Here is a 21,769-nt window from a genome sequence, read left to right as displayed (position 1 = left end):
CTAGTGTAAAAGAACCCTTAGACTGTCGTGTACTAGAGTTCCATAAAAAAAAATTACTTTTTTTTTTTTAAAGAGGATAGCCGCTTTAAACAAGGCTCTATTGAAGCTACTCCACCAGGGGGGATTAATAACTGAATTGTTGCAAATGCCTGAGCTCTCATGTGTACATTTTTTTCTGCTTCAATAGCCCCTCACAGCGGGCATTTTAGACCTCAACCTACAGTGTGTCATTGCTGGTGACTAACATTTGGAAATTTTGAACTAACTAGTAGACAGGACTAAGATTTGTCCAGGCCTAACTTTCGACAGCTTTGATTACCATGTACTGTATGTAAAATGCTGAACAATACAATGTTATTTGTGATTTATGTGCTTTGCAATCATGTATGTTAAATGAGAGTCTGAGACAGTACAAAAGTTCTCCGGTGTTCAGATCTGGCCATGTGCCATCCAATATGGTTCCAGGCATGAACAGCTCTCGACACCACGATTGGTAGGGATCACGCCATAGTCACTCTGAGGATGTAAAGGTGTTCATGAGTCAAGTTACTCACTTAGACTTGGCAAGAACTTGAAGTCTCTTTCTGCTAAGTCAAGGGGAGTTGGGAGTCGGCTCAGAAGCGAGCCGTCACTGTTCAGACTGACCACAACTGTGACTGGAGCTAATGGTACTATGTCTGCAACAGTTGGAGGCTACCGATGACCGAGAAGTTGCCTGGTGGCCAGCATCATTGCAGGCCAAAAGGAGCATCTTTCGGAATCTCTTCAGCAGGGAAGCCAAGAGACTGCTATACCACATGGGGAACCACTGATACCACTGCAGTCATTGTTGAGAAGTTACTGTAGAGTTTTACTAGATGGCTCCTCTTTCCCCAAGAGAAGAGATGTATTTCTTGTACATTACTTCCCGATTAGGCGATCTGTGAATCTGCCAGTTCTCCTAGCTTTGCCGCCTGTTGCATGAAAGTCATGCCTGTGCCATCACTTCATCTATGACATACCTGTGCCATGCTCACACGTGGGAAAACTACCTAACCTACAACCCAAGACACTACAGCGTCACAAGTGTATTTCTTGTAAAATACTGTGGTTTTTAAAAATGTATATATCATATTGCTATCCATCAGGAGCAGACTGGCCATAGACCCTACAGGGAAACTTCCCAGTGGGCCAATGTCCAGATGCCAGCTAAGTAAGGAATGAGCTGACGCACCCAGAATTATTTAATGCTGGGAGTGTCAACTACTTAAGTAACTGGCTGGCAGCCGCAGGAGCCCTTCTGACTCCTGAATTTACTGTAACCTGAGTAGGTGTAGGAGGACAGAATGTGGTAGTGGCACTGACTACCACAGATTGGGAGCTTCTGGGGAGGTATTTTGTGCTGCTGGGACATCAAATTTGTACTGCACTGTGGTATTTGGTTCTGCAGGGGCTGCACTAGGGTCTTGCTGGCCCCGCCTACTTGAGTTGCTCCATGTCCTTGTGTTGGTCCTGCCTTCTGTCAAATTGGACCAGCCTACAACACAGGGCCACTTTTAGCTTTTTTCCAGGCCACTTTAAATTCCCAGTCTGCCCCTGCTATCTATACATGAAAGTGACAATGCAAATGATTCCAATATAATCTGTTGAGAGGTGAATTATTATGAGCAAGTACGGATAAAAGCCCAAAACATCAATGGGTTCTTTTTCTTTATAATGAGATCAATTGGTTTTAAAACAACAGAGACCAGACCATGGGAAATAAACCTCATGTTAATGAGAAATCAACATTTATCTCTCCCATCTTCCAGTTCAATGAGGGAGAGATAAATGGACATTTTTCCCTCTCCTTCAAGCCTATATTTTACACGGATTGTTACTATGAAACACTGTCTGATTCTTTCATTTGGGGGTGTTGAAGACACCGGCCATAATGTCAGTAACTTCATGGTTTGCTACATGCTCTTTGGATCAGCGTGCCTCTGTATTCATAAGCAGACCCGTAAAAAAGGAGTGGCATCATCAAAAAAAATAAAAAACAATACTATAGTCTTATATTTATTATCATCCTGCTTCCAAAAACATGGCAAGACAGGGGAAGGAAGCTTAAATTTCTTTCTTTTTTCCAGTCCCCCTTAGTAAACTATAGTCTGCAAACTGCAGGGTGCCACCAAGTGACTAGCCATATGCTCAATAAATTCACGACCCATAGCATTGATAAGGCTGAAGGAAGCCAAGGTGTCTTTCAGCTTTGCGTCAAACATTGACTTCTAGGTGGCATCAGAGGCAGAGCTTGTCAAGAGCTCATTTGCATCCCTTTCTTTCCAGAATTCTAGAGGAGCATGTATGGCCTATCAGTCTTCTCACGCTGATTAAGGCACTCTGTTCCCAAGGAGAGACTGTACCCCCAAATCTTGACTTAGGCCTCTCACCTTGTTAAGCCAGTACTTTATGCTCTGCACTGATGAGGGGCAATCACTCCGAAACAGCTGTCTGCAGATGAGGTGCTGGCTTATTTAATATCCAAGTCATGTCTCAAGGTCTATTGAAAGGGGTTATCCGACTAACAAATGCTCCTCCATGTGCCGAGCCCCTCACACTGATTCTACTTACCCGGCACTCAGTGTCGCTTCTGGTCCCCGCATCGCCGCTGCTGCTTCTCTTGTGCGTGGATAAAAACATCTGGTGTTGGGGGGAAGCAGCCAATGGTAGGAGAGGACGGGGACGAGCCTTCCTAGTATTGCAGGTGACACTAGGGAGGCTCGTCCCCATCACCGCCTGCCATTGGCTCACCCCCCCCCCCCCCACCGGATGTTTTCATCCGCACATGGGGAGAAGCAGCAGCGGCGGTGCGGGGACCAGGAAAGTAGAATCAGTGTGAGGGGCCCAGAATATGGGGGAGCATTTGTTACTGTCAGACAACCCCTCTAAAGGGTCAAACACAAACTCACTTGCATACCTTTCTTTTCAGCTTTGTTGCATAGTAATAATAAAGAGTAAAATATTCATGGCATAAATAATTGAAGGACGAATTGAATTTTTGCAGCTCTAGAAAAAATAAAAAACCTACAGGTGAAACTCGAAAAATTTGAATATCATGCAAAAGTCCATTTCTTTCAGTAATGCAACTTAAAGGGGTTGTCCAGGTTCAGAGCTGAACCTGGACAGCCCTCCATTTTCACCCAGGCAGCCCCCCTGACATGAGCATCGGAGCAGTTCATGCTCCGATGCTCTCCTTTGCCCTGTGCTAAATTGTGCGGGGCAAAGGCATTTTTCTGAGTTCCGGTGACGTACCGGGGCTCTCTATGAGGCTGAGAGGAACCCCGGTGACGTCACCGGCACTGATGGGCGGGATTTGGCTCTGCCCTAGCCAGTAAAACGGCTAGGGCAGAGCTAAAGCCCGCCCCTCAGAGCCGGTGACGTCACCAAACACACTGCTGGGCGGAAGTTACCGCCCGGCAGTGTGTTATTGAAAACACAAGAGCCCGTGCCCTGCGCAATCTAGCGCAGGGCACTGGAGCGCATCGGAGCAGGACATGCTCCGATGCTAGGCTCAGGGGGGCTGCCGGGGTGAAAATATGGGTATGTCCGGGTTCAGCTCTGAACCCGGACAACCCCTTTAAAAGGAATTGCATTAATGCAACTTAAAATTAGAATTTTGTGTAAAGGTTCAATATTCTAGGCTCAAAGTGTCACACTGTAGTCAGCTAATTAATCCATACCCCCTGAGCAAAGGGGACCTAAAAAATAGTGACTTTGGGGTTTCATAAGCTGTAAGCCATAATTATCCAAATTATGACAAATAAAGGCTTGAAATATCTCGCTTTGCATGTAATGAGTCTATCTCATATGTTAGTTTCACCTTTTAAGTTGCATTGCTGAAATGAATGAATTTTGCACGATATTCGAATTTTTCGAGTTTCACCTGTATATCCTTGTTGATGTCAACCATAACGTAGCTATTCTTCTGCTCCATCTCCGTCTGTTCCGCTGCGTCAGCCGTTAACTGAAGCAATTACCAGCATTCGGCAACAGATGTCATTCCAGAGTAAGCAATGACGTTATAACAGCCCAGGGATATTCTTAGCAGGTCATTCTAACTGATGAAGTGGAAGCGATTCAATGCTACAGAAATGTGAAAGCACAAAACAGAAGAATCTCAGACGTATAGATATTCGTTTCATTGAAAGAAAAAAAAAATTGTCAATGTTTTTTACTTCTCTCGTTCCAGCTGGTCTGCTGATCCTGGTTACAAGCCTTTGTCTGTCACTGCCACAACTTGACGAAACAAACTGGTCCTTACACACTATCTGAATGGTAATTCGGTCCATCCTGCGGATTGAGGAGCACCCGTTGAGATCCTATTTCTGTTTTTTATTTCACTCGGACTCTTGACCTGGTCTTCAATCCTGGATTTCATTTCTGTCTCGCCCCTTAAATTTGCCACCTGTTATCTGTTGTCCTACTCCTGGTTCTTTCCTTAGTTTCGTGCTCTGACAACATCTCATCCTGCAGCTTGTCACATCCTGACCATTTTACAGGCGACAACCCTCGGCTATGAAGTTACATAGAGAAAATAACTGGCACCCTTAAGAGGAGTAAAGGCAAAAGGGGTGCTCGTCCCCATACAGACTCATTGTTTGCCGGCAGCTGAGGCCGATAAGACAACACAATATGCTGCTGGCAAACAATGATTTAGGTGACCGCACCAATGATCCTATCGGCCACACCTTTACATTGTTAGGTTATCGCTAACGAGCATTTGTATGAATGCTCGTTAATTGTCATCTGCCCAAACATCGGCCAGTCTATAAGGGCCTTAAGAAACATCCAAAGAGACCAAGAACAAAGCAACATATAGAACTAACAATGTGAACACCCACATTTCTGGAAACATTGCCAATTATCCTTGGTACCGTGGCACATCAACATTCATAAAAAAAAAAAAGCCTATAGGCCAACCCTTGGCTACGATCCTGACTAAAATTCAGTGTCATCAGGGCATCTGCCACCAATCAGTGACTAATATGGGGACAGCCTACTCCATACTTCCTTGTGGGGGGTCAAATGGGGATGTCCAATTGAAACATTATGCCAACCCGTTGTGGGGCCAATAAGATAATGTAGAAAATGTACCTTACCTGCACCAGCCCTTCCGATCCAGCACTGCAGCTCCTTCCTCTCCTCCGGGCTGCAGCAGTGACGTCTCAGTGATGAGTACTGCTACAGCCAATCCCTGCCCTTAGCGGTGTACAATAAGAGAACACTGAGGCCAGAGATTGGCTGAAACAGTATAGAGGATGTCATTGGCTGCAGTCCGAATGAGAGGAAGAATGGCGGAATTAGATCGGAGGGGCTGATGAAGGCGAGGTAAGTTACCTTTATTATTTTACGAACCCCACAACAAAATTTGCAACAGAGTCTAGCCCGAGACAGACCCCCTTGAGGAAGGGCTATAGTAAATTTTTGCGTCTGAAGAATTCCCTAGCCTTCTCTGAAATGAACATGCTAAAATATATGAAATTTAAATGAGCTGCAAACTTCATGGTGGTCTGGTCTGACAATAATGATACCATAAACCCCCACCATCCACAGCTTCTTCGAATGTTATTAGCTGCAGTCAATTTCAGCAGTCGGGCCCTGGAGACGACTTCTGGGGTGGGCTGATGAACATGTGATTTTACATAATTAATAGTTATGTTAATAACACATACAGAAAATGTTTTTTTATTTTTATAAATCGGTATTAAAAAGTAGAACTTTTATACAATAATCACAGAGTCCCTCTCTGACCCTCCAAAAAGTTGGAAGGCAACTCCACACTGAGATCTGCAGTCGGGAGGCGAGTCGTTCTTTCAGTGAAGGCACAATATGAAATACATTTCTATTCTATTCAGTTGAGTCATTCTTTTAGTTAACAGCCAAGAAATGGGTTTGCTCTTTTTATGAATAGTTATACTGTCTTTAATGGATATTTAGACTTTTCTTAACAGATGGCCCATGCCTCAGTGTCCTAGTAAGAGTCAAAAATGAAGTAAAAGTACATTAATCGCATTAAAAACTGACACCTGTTGAGAGAAATCAATATATTCTTGAATGCTGCGGCTTCCAGCACGTGTTAACAACAATGACGGAGCGGGCCTTTTATTTGCCAGGGTTTCTCGAGCTCTGTGGCATATTGTGGTGAAGATCGTGTGCTCCACTGCCTGCGGCGTAGTGAAGAACACCGGAGGTAACAAAAGCTCCTGGTTGCACATGTTTCAGAGGAAGAAAACGAAACGCGTGGGAATTAAAGGAACACGTCTTCCTTTCAGAACACGTTAAACAGGAGGCTATGAAATCCATACTGAGAAAACCTACGTGACTAGAAGGTTCCAGTTGTGAAGCATGAATACATGGAATCACACTGGTTTTTGCGGTGCTTATATAATGCCAGAGCCCCCTGGTAATTCCGAGAATACTCAATAGATAATGACAAAGGACGTCTTTTGCTTAAAGACAACCAGTGAAATTTTCATCTGCACGTGTGGTTTTCTACCTAAAATCAACTTCTGCAACCTGTAAAACTTACAAATCTCAGGAAGGGCATATGGCTCATCTAGGTACATTCACACACACACAGGAGAATGCGGGCAACACCCCAGATGATCACATATTACACAGCTTGTGTTCTTGTAACATAGCTGCTATACTTTGTTATTTATTTTTTAATTCATATATTTATTACGGTAAATACAGTACAAAATATATATATAAATAAATAAATAAATTAAAAAAAAAAAGGAACTCCTACAAAACCACCCGAATCCCCCAGGGAGAACTTATATCCTGCAAATATAACCCTTTGAATAAAGTCATGTACCACAGAAAAGGGTCGTACCCTACTAATGACACCTTTTTAGGCATCTTAGGTGACATCCAGTGTAACTCATAGGGGCAGATTTATATGAAAATCACATTCTTAGTGTCCGAAAAATTTACTATTCTGGCCATGGACCTCTGTAAATTTGGAGTATCGTAAATCCTGCACAAGATTTACGCTATAATTCTGTTCATGTGCAAACAAAATATATATAAATATTTACTCCAAGTTTACACCATCTATAAGTTGGTTTATTTTTACTCCAAAATTGCACCAACATTTTTGGAGAATTTTTGGCACATGGAGTCCCATTTAGGCCATGCCTCTTTCCAGTGAATCCATCCCCTTTCCCATGAAGCCACGTACGCATGCTGGACGAGGCGTAAACAGCTTTGAAAAGTGTGTAAAACAGTTACTAAATGTGATGCAAAGCACGCAGACCAGTCTTTTTTGGTGCAGACTGCACAAAAAAAACTGGTGCTTATGGTAAATCAGCCCCATTGTCTCTACAAATTAATGGTATTAAACCAACCACTTCCCCATCAAGCTACAGACTCTCCGCCATTTAATCTGATCCCTAGTAGGTAGGTGGATGGTAGCCCCGAATATCTATCCAGGGGCCCCAGACCTGTCCAAGCTTTCTGACAATGGCTGGATGCAATGTTTGGCTATTAATTTTGTAGATTGATAGAAAATTCATTGTATACCAATCATGACCACACAAGTGGCAACCCCACCACCCAAAAGGCAAAGTATACATTGTCTGGGTGTAGCAGGCACTTGAAGACTAGTGTCGAGTGAACTTGCAATTTGCAGGTTCGGCATTCGGGTTATCTAAGAATTCCGTAATGGATTCCGTTACCATGGACCATAACGGAATTGTATGATGGGATGCACCATGGAAGACTATAAGAGGCATTTAGTATTGTATTCCGTCATAATAGAAGTTTAAAGTGCTTCTGTCACCCCTTAAATACCAATTTTCAGTTTTTGACTTCTCTTCCGGGTGTAGGGCTGAAGTCATCGGTGCAGGCGCACTGAGGAAGGAGCAGCCAAGCTAGCGTCCTTCTTTCAGAGCGCCTGCGCCGAATGACAACCGGTACGGAGCAGGCGTGGGATTTGAGCTGGAGGATGAGAGCGCTCGCTGGCCCTGTCAATCAAGTGGAGGAGGATGCGGCGGCTACCAGTAAGTCCGCCCAACTTGCTGGTAGTAAATAAATTTACATATAACTAAAGTCCGATTTTTACTGAAATTGCACCACAGCCTGAGGTAAGAGGGGAATATATCGAATCTGTAAACATTAGCAAATATATTAAGTCAAAAACTGAAAATTGGCGTTTAGGGGGTGACAGAAGCCCTTTAAGGGCCAGCATATCCAGAGGATAGGTCATCAGTATAAAACTCCCAGAAAACTCTAGGCCTAAAAGCTCTCATCTCTGCTAACAAGACATCCTAGGATGAAAGAAACTGGAGTCAAAAGGTGCCAAACATTTCTACTGTCCCTCACCCCTTGTCCAAGTTCTAGTGTGAGCAATATAGGAGAATGGTCTGATATAGTTCACGGCAGATACTCAATATATTGTACAATGGGAAGAAGGACTTGATTACCCACTGCCAGATCAATCCAAGACAGAGGCCATAAGAACTTGAGTAACAAGAGTACTGCCGCAACTCCGGATACCGCAATGTCCAAAGATCAACCAGTATATCTATCTTTCCCTGGGGGAGGCTCCTAGAGGGCCATAGAAAGTAGAGGAATGTTGGGGCTATGAGAGCAACAATGACACCCTCGGTGCACCAAACACCTAATTTACATATTTGGAAAAAGTACCATAACTTGGGAACGGAGCCACTGATCAACAAAAGTAAAACAACGCTTAAGGCCTCATGCACAAGACAGTGTTCATATTTCGGTCTGCAAACCATGGATCCGAGTGCATTCCACATTTTTCTCACTTCCATCAACAAAAAGGACTATTCCCACAATACAGACCAGAACAGGATATGTTCTAAGATTGGGGATCTGTGTGGCTGTTCCGAAAAAGAATGCAGATGTGTGAATGGCAATAGCAATGAGTGGGTCAGTGTGCTAGCCGCATGGATGGAAACTGCGCTGGTGTGCATGAGGCCATAATCAGGTGAAGGACAGCTATGTGTCATTTGGATAGCGTGGTCCCTGGTGAAATAATCCCTTTAACCGCCTATCTCCACCTCCAAACCTTCCCACCAGATACATAACTCCTTTCCTATTTCAAAGCCAGAGCTAAACTCACAATCCCTGTCCATCTGTAGATGCTTAAAGTGGTTCGAATTCCACACCAAATACCTAATATACTGACGAGAAGTTAGGGCGTCACCTCTCACACTATCATAGCTACCGCATTTCTGTACTACCAAAACCACAGATCCCAATTCACTAATTTTCGAACTGGAAGTCCCTGGCTCCCAATTTCAACAAAGCCCAAGAAATGCTACGATTGTCACAGTCCTCAGGACTGCTTCTTCAAATGACTTCTGGCTTTTGCTAGTCCCTATTGCGATAGAGAAACTCTCTGAACTCATGGAATGAGATACAAGAGAGGATTACCTCCGATAGCAGTGATGTTGTCTGCAAGTGTGGCCTCTAGTACATGGGCTGTAAATTAAAGCCCATCTGACAGCAGATCTGTACCTATGACACTGGCGGACCTGTTACATGTGCACTTGGCAGCTGAAGGCATCTGTGTTGGTCCCATGTTCACATGTGCCCGCATTGCTGGCGTTTTAATATATGCAAATGAGCCTCTAGGAGCAACGGGGGCGTTGTCATTACACCTAAAGGCTCAGCGCCCTCTGCAACTTGTGCGCCCTCTGCACTTTGATTGACAGATCCAGGCAGTGAAAAAGTCATCACACCTGGCCCTATCAAAGTGCAGAGGGTGCAGCAGTTGCAGAGAGAGCTGAGCCTCTAGGTGTAATGACAACGCCCTTGTTGCTCCTAGAGGCTCATTTGCATATATTAAAACTTAATATTGCTCAGCACTGCGGGCACATATGAACATGGGACCAACACAGATGTCGTCAGCCAGTGTCATAGGTACAAATCTGCTGACAGATATCCATTAGGCATTCATCACTCTTGGCACAGCATTCATACATACAAGCACATCAGAGCTTCAAATAACCTCCATTTACTGAGCACCCAAAGACTTCTATGGAACCCTACTATTCGTCCTTATTCCCCCTGGTGTCAAATATTTCATATGAATCTGACAGAATATATTGTGTCCTGCTCCACTGGATACTGTATTACAGAGCTATTCTAACAGTGCCAGAGCCCCACATGGCAGTACATGGGGCCTCTCATGCACACAACAGTATGCCCTCCGGTCCGTGAGCAGGCCATATGTCCCGGAGCGGCATACATTGTGCACACGGAAGCGCACAGAATCATAGGTTACATATATGATATTATAAGCGCGGGACAATAGCCTCCCGGGCAGCCTGATGCGCACAGCATCATACTAACCTATGATGCTGTGCGCTCCCATAGCGCATGATGTATCCCGCTCAGGGACATATGGCCCCCATGTCTCGGAAGGCATACAGTCGTGTGCAGGAGACAAATTAGTAGGCCCATATAACAATTTAAAAAAAAAAGTTTAAATAAATACATAAACAACATATGACATGACTCTGCATATTTCTAGTATAGCTGCTGGAGGAATGCTGAGAAGTTAGGCTGGGTTCACACTTGAGCGTTGCGCAAACGCGCGTTTTACGCGCGTTTTTGACGCGCATTTTTATGCGCGTTTTTGTAATAGTAAACGCGCGTTTGACGCGCGTTTGTGTGATTCACTACAGTGTCCTATGGCCACAAACGCCCCAAAAGTCGCTCATGTACTTTTTGGAGCGTCGGGCGTTTTACAGCGCGATCGTACGCGCTGTAAAACGCCCAAGTGTGAACCATTCCCATAGGGAATCATTGGTTTCTCCTTGTTGAGCGTTTTACAGCGCGTAGGAACGCGCTGTAAAACGCTCAGGTGTGAACCCAGCCTTAGGCTACATGCACACGACAGTGAAAAAAAACGTCCTTTAACCACTTCAGCCCCCCTAGCTTAAACCCTCTTAATGACCAGGCCACTTTTTACACTTCTGCACTACACTACTTTCACAGTTTATTGCTCGGTCATACAACTTACCACCCAAATGAATTTTACCTCCTTTTCTTCTCACTAATAGAGCTTTCATTTGGTGGTATTTAATTGCTGCTGACATTTTAACTTTTTTTTTTTTTTTTTTATATTAATAGAAATTGACCTAAATTTTTGCAAAAAAACAACATTTTTCACTTTGTTGTAAAATGTTTCAATTAAAACTACATTTCTATATAATTTTTTCTCTAAATTTATTGTTCTACATTTCTTTGATAAAAAAAAATTAAAAAAATGCAATAAGTGTATATTTATTGGTTTGGGTAAAAGTTATAGCGTTTACAAACTATGGTACAAAAATTTTTATTTACGCACTTTGACTTTCTGAGCACCTGTCCTGAGGTTCTACAATGCCCAGACAGTAGAAACACCCCACAAATGACCCAGAAAGTACACACCCTAAGGTATTCGCTGATGGGCATAGTGAGTTCATGGAAGTTTTTATTTTTTGTCACAAGTTAGCGGAAAATGATGATTTTTTTTTTTCTTACAAAGTCTCATATTCCACTAACTTGTGACAAAAAATACAATTTTACATGAACTCACCATACCCCTCACGGAATACCTTGGGGTGTCTTCTTTCCAAAATTGGGTCACTTGTGGGGTATTTATACTGCCCTGGCATTTTAGGGGCCCTAATGCGTGAGAAGTAGTTTGGAATCCAAATGCGTAAAAAATGCCCTGTGAAATCCTAAAGGTGCTCTTTAGAATTTGGGCCCCTTTGCCCACCTAGGCTGCAAAAAAGTGTCACACATGGGGTATCACCGTACTCAGGAGAAGTTGGGCAATGTGTTTTGGGGTGTATTTTTACATATACTCATGCTGGGTTAGAGAAATATATCTCTCTAAAAGACAACTTTTCCCATTTTTTTTTATACAAAGTTGTCATTTTACAGAGATATTTATCTCACCCAGCATGGGTATATGTAAAAATATACCCCAAAACACATTCCCCAACTTCTCCCGAGTACGGTGATACCACATGTGTGACACTTTTTTGCAGCCAAGATGCGCAAAGGGGTCCAAATTCCAATGAGTATCTTTTAGGAGGGCATTTTTAGGCATTTGGATTCCAGACTTCTTCTCACACTTTAGGGCCCCTAAAATGTCAGGGCAGTATAAATACCCCACATTTTAGAAAGAAGACACCCCAAGGTATTCCGTGAGGGGCATGGCGAGTTCCTAGAATATATATTTTTTGGCACAAGTTAGCGGAAAATGATTTTGAAAGAGAAAAAAAAAATATATATATCTTCTATGAACTCGCCATGCCCCTCAAAAGTGATCTTTATAGCACCACAGCGATTTTACGGTGTTTTTGCAGTGATCAGAAAAAAAAAAAAAAACATCTGTCACTGCGGTGGTGCGGACTGAAGGCAAGTGTGCGCACAAGATCAGGCCTGATCGGACGAACACTGCGTTTTTTGTAGAGCCTATAGAACATGTCCTATTCTTGTCCGCAATTGCGGACAAGAAAAGGCATTTTCTATATAGTTCTGGCAATGTGCGGTTCCGCAAAATGCGGAAAGCACATTGCCTGTGTCCGTGTTTTGCAGATCCACGGTGTCTGTGTTTTGCGGATCCGCAGAACACATACGGACGTCTTATGGAGCCTTACGGGGGGGGGGGGGTGATCAGGGGTTAATAAGTGACAGGGGGGGTGTAGTGTAGTGTGGTGCTACTTATTACAGAGCTGCCTGTGTCCTCTGGTGGTCGATCCAAGCAAAAAGGACCACCAGAGGACCAGGTAGCAGGTATATCAGACACGGTTAACAAAACAGCATTTGATATACCTTTCAAGGGTTAAAAATATATATAAAAAAAAAAATTCGCATCTACACCCTGCCAGCGAATGATTGCCGCTGGCAGGCTGTAGATAAACTCGTTTACCTCCGGATCCTGTGAACGCGCGCTCCTGTGTGCGTGCGTTAACAGGAAATCTCGCCTCTCGCGAGATGACACGCCGGCGCGTCCATGAGGAATAAACGGGCCGCCGCCAGGACGCAATCCTACGTTTATTTCACTGATGCCTTTCTGAGAGACGGATGTTAAAAATGTTCCCATTCAATTGTATGGGGGTAGGCTGTCAGTGAAAAACGGACAAGATAGAACATGTTCTATTTTTTGACGTCCGTTTTTTACTGACAATCAAAACAACTGCCGTGTGAATAGCCCCACAGACTACCATTAGTCTTAAAACAGAGGTATGATGGCTGTTAAAAAAAAAAAAAAAAAAAAAATGTACATCACGTGTCCGTTTTTCGTGTGCATATAGCCTTAGTTTTCTTGGGTAGTGCGTCTGCTAAGAACACTTTCTGCGGATAGTTTGCTTTCCAGCATGGCAGTCTTACATTTTGATGCTCGGGTGATGAGCCAACACCATGAATCAAGTCCTGACGGCAGGAGAATTCCATCCCCTGCTTCTCATAGCAACCCACCAGGACCTCCCTACTACACATGGCAAGCAGAAGGAAAACAAGGGGGACATTATAACTTCAGCTTACGTCTGTCAGCCATTGAGAAGGACATGAGAAAGCAGGGACCTGCAGAAGAGGAAAATGCGGGTTGCACACGGCCGGGAACCGTGTTTTATGGACCACAAGATGGATACGGTCGTGTGCATACCACATTTACCTCTTCCGCAGGACCCGCACTATGTTACAAATACCTAGGACAAGGATAGGAACTGCGGGGCTGCAGAACGGACATACAGACGCAGACAGCACGGAAATACGGTCGTGTGCATGTCAATTCACATAAAGGGTTTCTATTTACATTACATGTGATGTTATATCTACACAAAGCCGAAATACAACGAAAGGGCTCATAGGGACCCATTCACTTCAATGGGGCCGCAAAACATGCGGATAGCACACTGGGTACTGTTCGCATCCGTATTGCCCGTTGTCCGGCACTTACCAAAAAAAAAAAAAAAAAGAATAATAGAACCTGTCCCAATCTAGTCCGTATTACGAACAAGGATAGGATGGTTCTATTATAGGCTAGAAGCTCTGTTCCGCAGAATGCACACAGCCGGTATCTGTGTTTGGCGGACCAGCAATCTGTGGACCGCTAAAATGGCTACGGCCGCGTGCATGAGCCCTAAAGGAGTTTCAGTTTTATGTCAGTAAGGGCACGGCTACATTGGAAGCATTCTTTGTGACTGTCGCATCACAGTTGCAGCATGTCACCTTGGCAGATCATTGTAATAGATCATATGAAATGTTGCGCGACCCTCGGGGTACAGCTACTGCGGTCAGGATCGCAGGGACATGGCAGTGTAGTGGTGAGCCCCTAGAGATGAATGGGATCCCAGCACGAGCTACATGTGTGCCACGACTGCGACCCCTGAATCACAAAATATCCAACTCTGCTGGAATTTTTGCGATTCAGAGGGTCGAGGCATAGGTGTGACTCGTGCTGCGACCACATTCATTTCTATGGGATGACCGCTACCGTACACTAAGGCCTCATGCACACCACCGGTGTGTGTTTTGCGGTCCGCAAACCACGGATCCACAAAACACAGATGGCATCCGTGTGCATTTCGCAATTTGCAGAACGGCACAGACAGCTTTTAATATAACTGCCTATTCTTGTCCGCAAAGCGCGGACAAGAACGGGACATGTTATATTTTTGGGGGGGACCATGGAACGGAGCAACGGATGTGGACAGCACACCGAGTGTGTATTGACCAAAACAACGGCCGTGTGCATGAGGCCTAAAGGAGATTATATAACTGTAGAATAGTACAAATTCCTGTTGCAGTGACTTTCAAGAGTCCTAAGGACCCTTTCATACGGGCGAGATTTCCGCGCGGGTGCAATGTGTGAGGTGAACGCATTGCACCCGCACTGAATCCGAACCCATTTATTTCTATAGGGCTGTGCACATGAGCTGTGATTTTCACGCATCACTTGCGTGAAAATCGCAGCATGCTCTATATTGTGCGTTTTTCACGCAACGCAGGCCCCATAGAAGTGGGGCTGCGTGAAAATCTAAAGCATCCGCAAGCAAGTGCGGATGCGGTGCGATTTTCACGCATGGTTGCTAGGAGATGATCGGGATGGGGGACCCGATCATTATTATTTTCCCTTATAACATGGTTAGAAGGGAAAATAATAGCATTCATAATACAGAATGCTAAGTAAATTAGGGATGGAGGGGTTAAAAATTTTTTATAAAAATAATTATTAAACCCACCTCATCCACTTGTTCGCGCAGTCCGGCTTGTCTTCTTTCTTCTTCTTCTTTGATGACCTGGGAGGAAAAGTACCTTTGGTGATGATATGGTTCTGGATCTGACTCCAATAGTCAGTGATGTATTGTTGATGTATTGCTCCGAATGATATAAAATAATTGGCATACGTACGCCTTGAAAGAGAGATCACACACAGACTGTCACAGAGAAGTCAGTCAATGCAAGATGCTGCGTTTATTGAGATTACATGATATTTTATAGCAAAAAAGAGGAACTTTATGACTCGGCTAATTTGATGATCTAATTGTCACATTACTAAGTCCCATGACAAGGTATCACATTATCACTCCATACTTTAGCAATGTCAGCACTATGTCAGCAATTTCAATATCATAAAGTGTTTAGTAAGGGATTATTAAGGGAGCTGGCTGCTACTTCAGGGGCCATCTTGTTTGTTAAGCAAACTGTTAGATATAATACAAGCAAGTATACATTTGATACTAGATATATAGATATATGATTCCACAACAGTGACATCACTGCGTACCTCACATGGTCTATCACATGGTCCATGATGATGGACCATGTGACTGACCATGTGATAAGTGCAGTGACATCACCAAAGGTCCTTTTCCTCCCAGGTCATCAAAGAAGAAGAAGAAAGAAGACAAGCCGGACTGCGCGAACAAGTGGATGAGGTGGGTTTAATAATTTTTATTAAAAAACATTTTTAACCCCTCCATCCCCAATTTACTTAGCATTCTGTAATATGAATGCTATTATTTTCCCTTATAACCATGTTAAAGGGAGTCTGTCACCACATTTTTGCATGTTAGACCGTTAAAATAGGGTTATGTGATCCAGCCAGAACATAAAAACGGTACCTTTGTGGTAGAAAACGGACTTTTCAATTTGCCGAAAACGAAGTTATAAGATTATCTTCTGAGCCCTCTCAAGTGCCCAGGGCAGTCTCTCAATCCTCGGAGCCCCAGGCAGGCACCTCCTAAACGGCTGATAACTCCGCCCTCCGTGCGCCTCTGCCCGCCCGTTTACTCCCCTCCCCTGTCCTTTTCCACTGCTGCTGTGCGGTCCAATTTCGAAATGGATGGAGCGTTTTTTCGGGGGAAAAAAATCATACCACCGCTCCATCCATTTCTGTGGAAGTGCCAGAGATAGTGGAGTACAGCGCTATGCTATTTCCGGCGCCCCCATAGAAATGAATGGAGCTGCGTTGCGTTTTTCCGACCAGCTGTCCCGTCTATTTCAGGGGGGCTCCACGAGATGCAAAGCTCTCGTTCTAGTGACAGGTGGGGGGCCCAGCGCTAGGACCCCCACTAATCTAATAGTTATCCCCTAGCCTGTGAATAGGGGATACCTTAAAATACCTGGAAGACCCCTTTAAGTTACATAAGACTGGAGAACATTCTTTGACGTGTCACATCCGAGGACTAACAATAAGACTTCATGGCAAGCTCCTAGCCCAGGGATGACGACTGCGGGCATCCCTGTGCCAATGCCAGCCCTTCTTTCCCCTTCTCAGTTCCAATCCTCTCGGATATGACGCTGCCATCTAGTTATTCAGAACACATGCGGAGACTTGGCATATTGTCATAAGTCGCCAGATAGCAGCCGACGGAGACTAAGCAAGCGCTTCACGGATGTGTAGAGATGTCAGAAGATGGTATCAGTGGGGCTGGCATTGGCACAGTGTTAAAGGGGATTTCACATTCCTCCGTTTTCTCGGTGAGGGGGACACTGAGCTCTGGCTGGGCTTACGGAGACAGCCGAGGGGGCTGGCGGTCCGCGGTTTCCTTAATTCTCATTGCAATAAATAGAAGCTACGCAGACAGAGTAGCAGAGCAAGCTACAGTAAATGAATGAGGCTCGCCGAAACAACTACACTCGAATGAATGGAGCTGATTTTCAGTAGCAGACATTGTAAAAAGTGTTAATGGTTTCCCTTCACGTGACTTCAGCATTTTTTGCACACCCATTGAAATGAATGGGTCCGCATCCTATCCGCAAAAAAAAAAAAAATGGTACGGACACGGAAACAAACGTTTTTTGTACATGAACAAGAATAGGACAGGATATATTTTTTTTTGCGGACCACGGAACGGAGCAACGGATGCGGACAGCACACGGAGTGCTGTCCGCATCTTTTGCGGCCCCACTGAAGTGAATAGGTCCGCACCCAAGCTGCAAAAACTGCGGCTCGGATGAGGACCAAAACAACGGCCGTGTGCATGAGGCCCTGTTCTGTAGACTGTCGGACATGTGAATGAGCCCACAGGGCACGGCTCAATACACTGCCCCCAGTTTACCACTAGAAGCATAATAACAATATAATGTAAGCAACCAAACGATCACACGTCAAAGCCCTCTTGCAGGAATTGAAAAAAATAAAAAATAAATAAGTCAGCGTGTTTTTTTTGTTTATCCACCACTCAAAAAAATAAAAATAAAAAATACCATAAAAAGCAATCAGTCCTAAAAAAAATAAAAAAATAAAGTGCCCACTGGCCATCAAATGGTTAAAAACAAATTCAAGCTTATATTCACCTTGCAATCCCCCACCGCTCGGGTCTCCGCGGCGTTACACAACCTGATGACATCCCTGGGAACGCCCTCAGCCACTGATTGACAGAGCGACATTCCCATCCACTTCCATATTTTTTAGGATTTTTTTTTTTCATTTTTTTTTGGGGGGGGGGGGGGGGGGTCCCTTTAACGCCCCTCCCCCTCCATTTTTCTTACCACTTATGAAAAATGGTGAGACGGGGAAAAAAATAAGTCAATATGGCACGCATCAAAATTTGCTATGTTTTTTAAGGCAGTAAATTGGCGCCTAATCTTTAAATAAATCCGTACGAAATATCTAAATCAGCTCTGCTACATCTTCAACACCACATCAGAAAATCTGTACAACTCCGTGTCCTGGATCATGAGGATTAGAACGCTAATCGGATCATCATCATGAAGTCACACTGGTGAGCGGACCCCGCAGGTGACCCCCTCGAGTCGCCAACTGCAATCATTACAACTGTCATGAGCCCACTGCGTTCCATCCATCGCTATCCCTTCAGCGGCACATCATACCTTACTACTACATAAAGGGGCGCTGCACCTAAACTGCACTTTAGTCATACACTGGGGGTCATCATCTACACTGTCATCATCTATAATAATCAAATTTGTCACAAGTGTCGTTTTGCAGCTTTTTAAGCTGTTTCCGACACCCTTCCACCCTTTGCCACTTTTCCCAAAAAAACAATAAGTGGGCAGGAAGAGGCGACATAAAACGGGCACACATCACCCCGGCTGCAGTAGATTTCTGCTCTGGAGCACGGACAGCTCAAGAGGCGACAGGTTTAGTAAATGACCCCCAGTCTGGAGATAACAGGGAGCAGCAGCACAGACGTCTATGGAGAACAATGAAGAACCTTCCTCTCCTGACAACTTGGTTGCTAAAACTTCTGCACAGCTGCCCTAAGGGTTGTCACCCAGCTTTCCCAGGTCTCCTAGGAAGGCTGAGTGACAGCCCCTATGACAGGCACCATGTTGTCAGTCACCCAGCTTTCCCAGGAACAGATGAAGAGTCAGGCTGCTTACCCCGGAGCAGGCTGCGCTGGCTGCACACAGGATGGGGGGCAGCTTGTCCCTCTGGCATCCCAGCTGCTCCGCTTCCATCTGGCTTTCGGCGGATCCCGCAGACAGGGCGCTCTGCACAGACATCCTCACCACAGGAGCTGACAGTCCAGGAGCAGAGCCGAGGACCTCTCGCCTCCCGCCGGCATGTCACAGGCACAGGCGGCCAGCAGCGTCCCCATGGGGCTCGTCCAGCGCTCGCTGCCTGTCGCGCCGAGAGTTGCCCATGAAAGGAACTCTTCTCTCACGAAACGCTTCACACGCCAGCTAAAGGACCCCCGGTGACGTCATGGTCACTGGAGCAGTCACGTGGTGGCGTGGGCGGGGCCAGGCTGGGCTGCTGCTGCTGCTGTTGTTGTAGTTACGAGTGTTTATGCGAAGTGTTCCCACAGCTGTGAGAGGACTGCAACGCCCAGCATGCCCCCCCCCCCGTCACTCTGCAGCTGCCAGGGCATGATGAGAGTTATGGTTCCACGACAGGGGCATGCAGCGCAGGGTGCTAAGGCTATCAGGACTTGTTGAGAGTTGTAGTTCCACAGCAGCTGCCAAGCATTTAGCTTTTGAGGTCACTGTAGTCAGTGCCTTCTGGGGGTAGTAGTTTCACAACGTTCTGGAGAGCGACAGCATGCAGTCTACTCTCCTGAAGATTATGACACTGTGAGAACATGCTGGGAGTTGTAGTTTCACAACCACTGCAGATTTTCAGGTTGCAGACTACAGTAGTTGGGAGTAGTGATGAGCGAACTTCTGTTTTAAGTTCGGCGTCTAAAGTTCGGCCTCCGGTTAGCGGAGAATCCCGATATGGATCCCGATATGGATTCCGACTTCCGTTGTGGTCCGTGGTAGCGGAATCAATAATCGGCCATTATTGATTCCGCTACCACGGACCACAACGGAAGTCGGAATCCATATCGGGATCCATATCGGGATTCTACGCTAACCGGAGGCCGAACTTTAGACGCCGAACTTAAAACAGAAGTTCGCTCATCACTAATTGGGAGTTATAGTCTCAGTTCGGGTTCAGACTACAGTATTAAGCCCATGGCTGACAGAGCATGATGGGAGTTATAGTTTTAGTATGGGTTTAGACTGCAGTATTAGGCTAGGGCTACACGACGACATGGCGCAACAATTTTTATAAAGATAGTCTATGGTGTAGCACTGCGACATGTGACGTGCTGCGGCTGCGACGTGATAGTCGCAGAAACATCCATCTTGTCACAGCATGTCACATATCATAGACTATGATAAAAACTGTCGTGTAGCCCTAGCCTTAAAGGGAACCTGTCACCAGGATTTTGGGTATAGAGCTGAGGACATGGGCTGCTAGATGGCCGCTAGCACATCCGCAATATCCAGTCCCCATAGCTCTGTGTGCTTTTATTGTGTCAAAAAAATGATTTGATACATATGCAAATTAACCTGAGATGAGTCCTGTACGTGAGATGAGTCAGGGACAGGACTCATCTCAGGTTAATTTGCATATGTATCAAATCATTTTTTTGACACAATAAAAGCACACAGAGCTATGAGGACTGGGTATTGCGGATGTGCTAGCGGCCATCTAGCAACCCATGTCCTCAGCTCTATACACAGAATCCCGGTGACAGGTTCCCTTTAAGCCTTTATTGACAGAGCATGCTGGGAGTTATAATTTTAGTTTGGGTTCAGGCTACAGTATTAAACCTTCCCTGGCTTACAGAGCATGATGGGAGTTCTGCTTCTTTTAAAAACCTCCAGTCCACTTTGTTGATGCTTACCAGGACATGCTGGGAGTTGTAGTTTTCACATAGGCTGTTTTAGAAGAAACCTTGATGCTGCGTTTAGGACAGGGTTGGCAACCAGAATTTTTTTTTTTTTTTTTTTTTTTTTTTTTTTTTTTTAGGACAACTTATCCTAAAATCACAGACAGCCAACATTTTTCCGGACAAATTGTAAAACCATATTAACTGATAACGATTATTATAAGGCTACTTTCACACTTGCGGCAGTGTGATCCGGCGGGCAGTTCCATCGCCGGACCGCCGGATCCGCCGATCTACCGCTGACTGAAAGCATTTGTGAGACGGATCCGGATGCGGATCCGTCTCACAAATGCATTGCAAGGACGGATCCGTCTCTCCGCTTGTCATGCGGACAGACGGATCCGTCTTGTAAATTTTTTCACATTTTTACCGATCTGCGCATGCCGGAACAACGGATCCGGTATTCTGAATGCCGGATCCGGCGCTAATACATTCCTATGGGAAAAAATGCCGGATCCGTTCCATTCAGAATGCATTAGGATAAAACTGATCAGTTCTTTTCCGGTATTCAGCCCCTGTGACGGAACTCTATGCCGGAAAAGAAAAACGCAAGTGTGAAAGTACCCTAAGGCCTCTTTCACACGGGCGTCAGTTTTTTTGCCCGGATAAGAGCCAGGTGCGTTGCGGGAAAATGCACGATTTTTCCGCGCGAGTGCAAAACATTGTCATGCGTTGCACTCGCGTGAGAAAAATCGCACATGTTTGGTACCCAAACCCGAACTTCTTCACAGAAGTTCGGGCTTGGGATTGATGTTCTGAAGATTGTATTATTTTCCCTTATAACATGGTTATAAGCGAAAATAATAGCATTCTGAGTACAGAATGCAAAGTAAAACAGCGCTAGAGGGGTTAAAAATATATAAAAAATAATTTAACTCACCTTAGTCCACTTGATCGCGAAGCCGGCATCTCCTTGTGTCTCCTCTGCGCTGAACAGGACCTGGGGTGAGCTGCGGCATTCAATACCGGTTAAGGACATCACATGGTATGTCACATGATCTTTTACCATGGTGATTCACCATGGTAAAAGACCATGTGATGACCGAAGTGACGTCATCAAAGGTCCTTAACCGGTATTT

At 45.0% G+C, this 21,769-nt stretch overlaps 1 protein-coding gene across 2 annotated transcripts in view; it reads right to left on the bottom strand.

The window, feature by feature from the left end:
* Positions 1-19,161, bottom strand: part of HECTD2 (HECT domain E3 ubiquitin protein ligase 2) — a 121,541-nt gene extending 102,380 nt beyond the window's left edge. Inside the window, exons 1-2 of one of the 2 annotated variants that reach the window (XM_044296530.1) lie at positions 18,850-19,161; positions 15,240-15,296 (exon numbers count right to left, since the gene is read on the bottom strand). In XM_044296530.1, the coding sequence (XP_044152465.1) occupies positions 15,240-15,296; positions 18,850-18,972 (180 nt within the window). In that variant the 5' untranslated portion in view covers positions 18,973-19,161. The remainder of the gene's footprint in view (positions 1-15,239; positions 15,297-18,849) is intronic. The other variant, XM_044296531.1, reaches the window with a different exon arrangement.
* Between the last annotated feature and the right edge of the window lie 2,608 nt (positions 19,162-21,769).

This window comes from Bufo gargarizans, chromosome 6, assembly GCF_014858855.1.
Source record: "Bufo gargarizans isolate SCDJY-AF-19 chromosome 6, ASM1485885v1, whole genome shotgun sequence".
In the NCBI taxonomy this organism is placed as follows: domain Eukaryota; kingdom Metazoa; phylum Chordata; class Amphibia; order Anura; family Bufonidae; genus Bufo; species Bufo gargarizans.
This window is presented reverse-complemented; position numbering and strand designations above follow the sequence as displayed.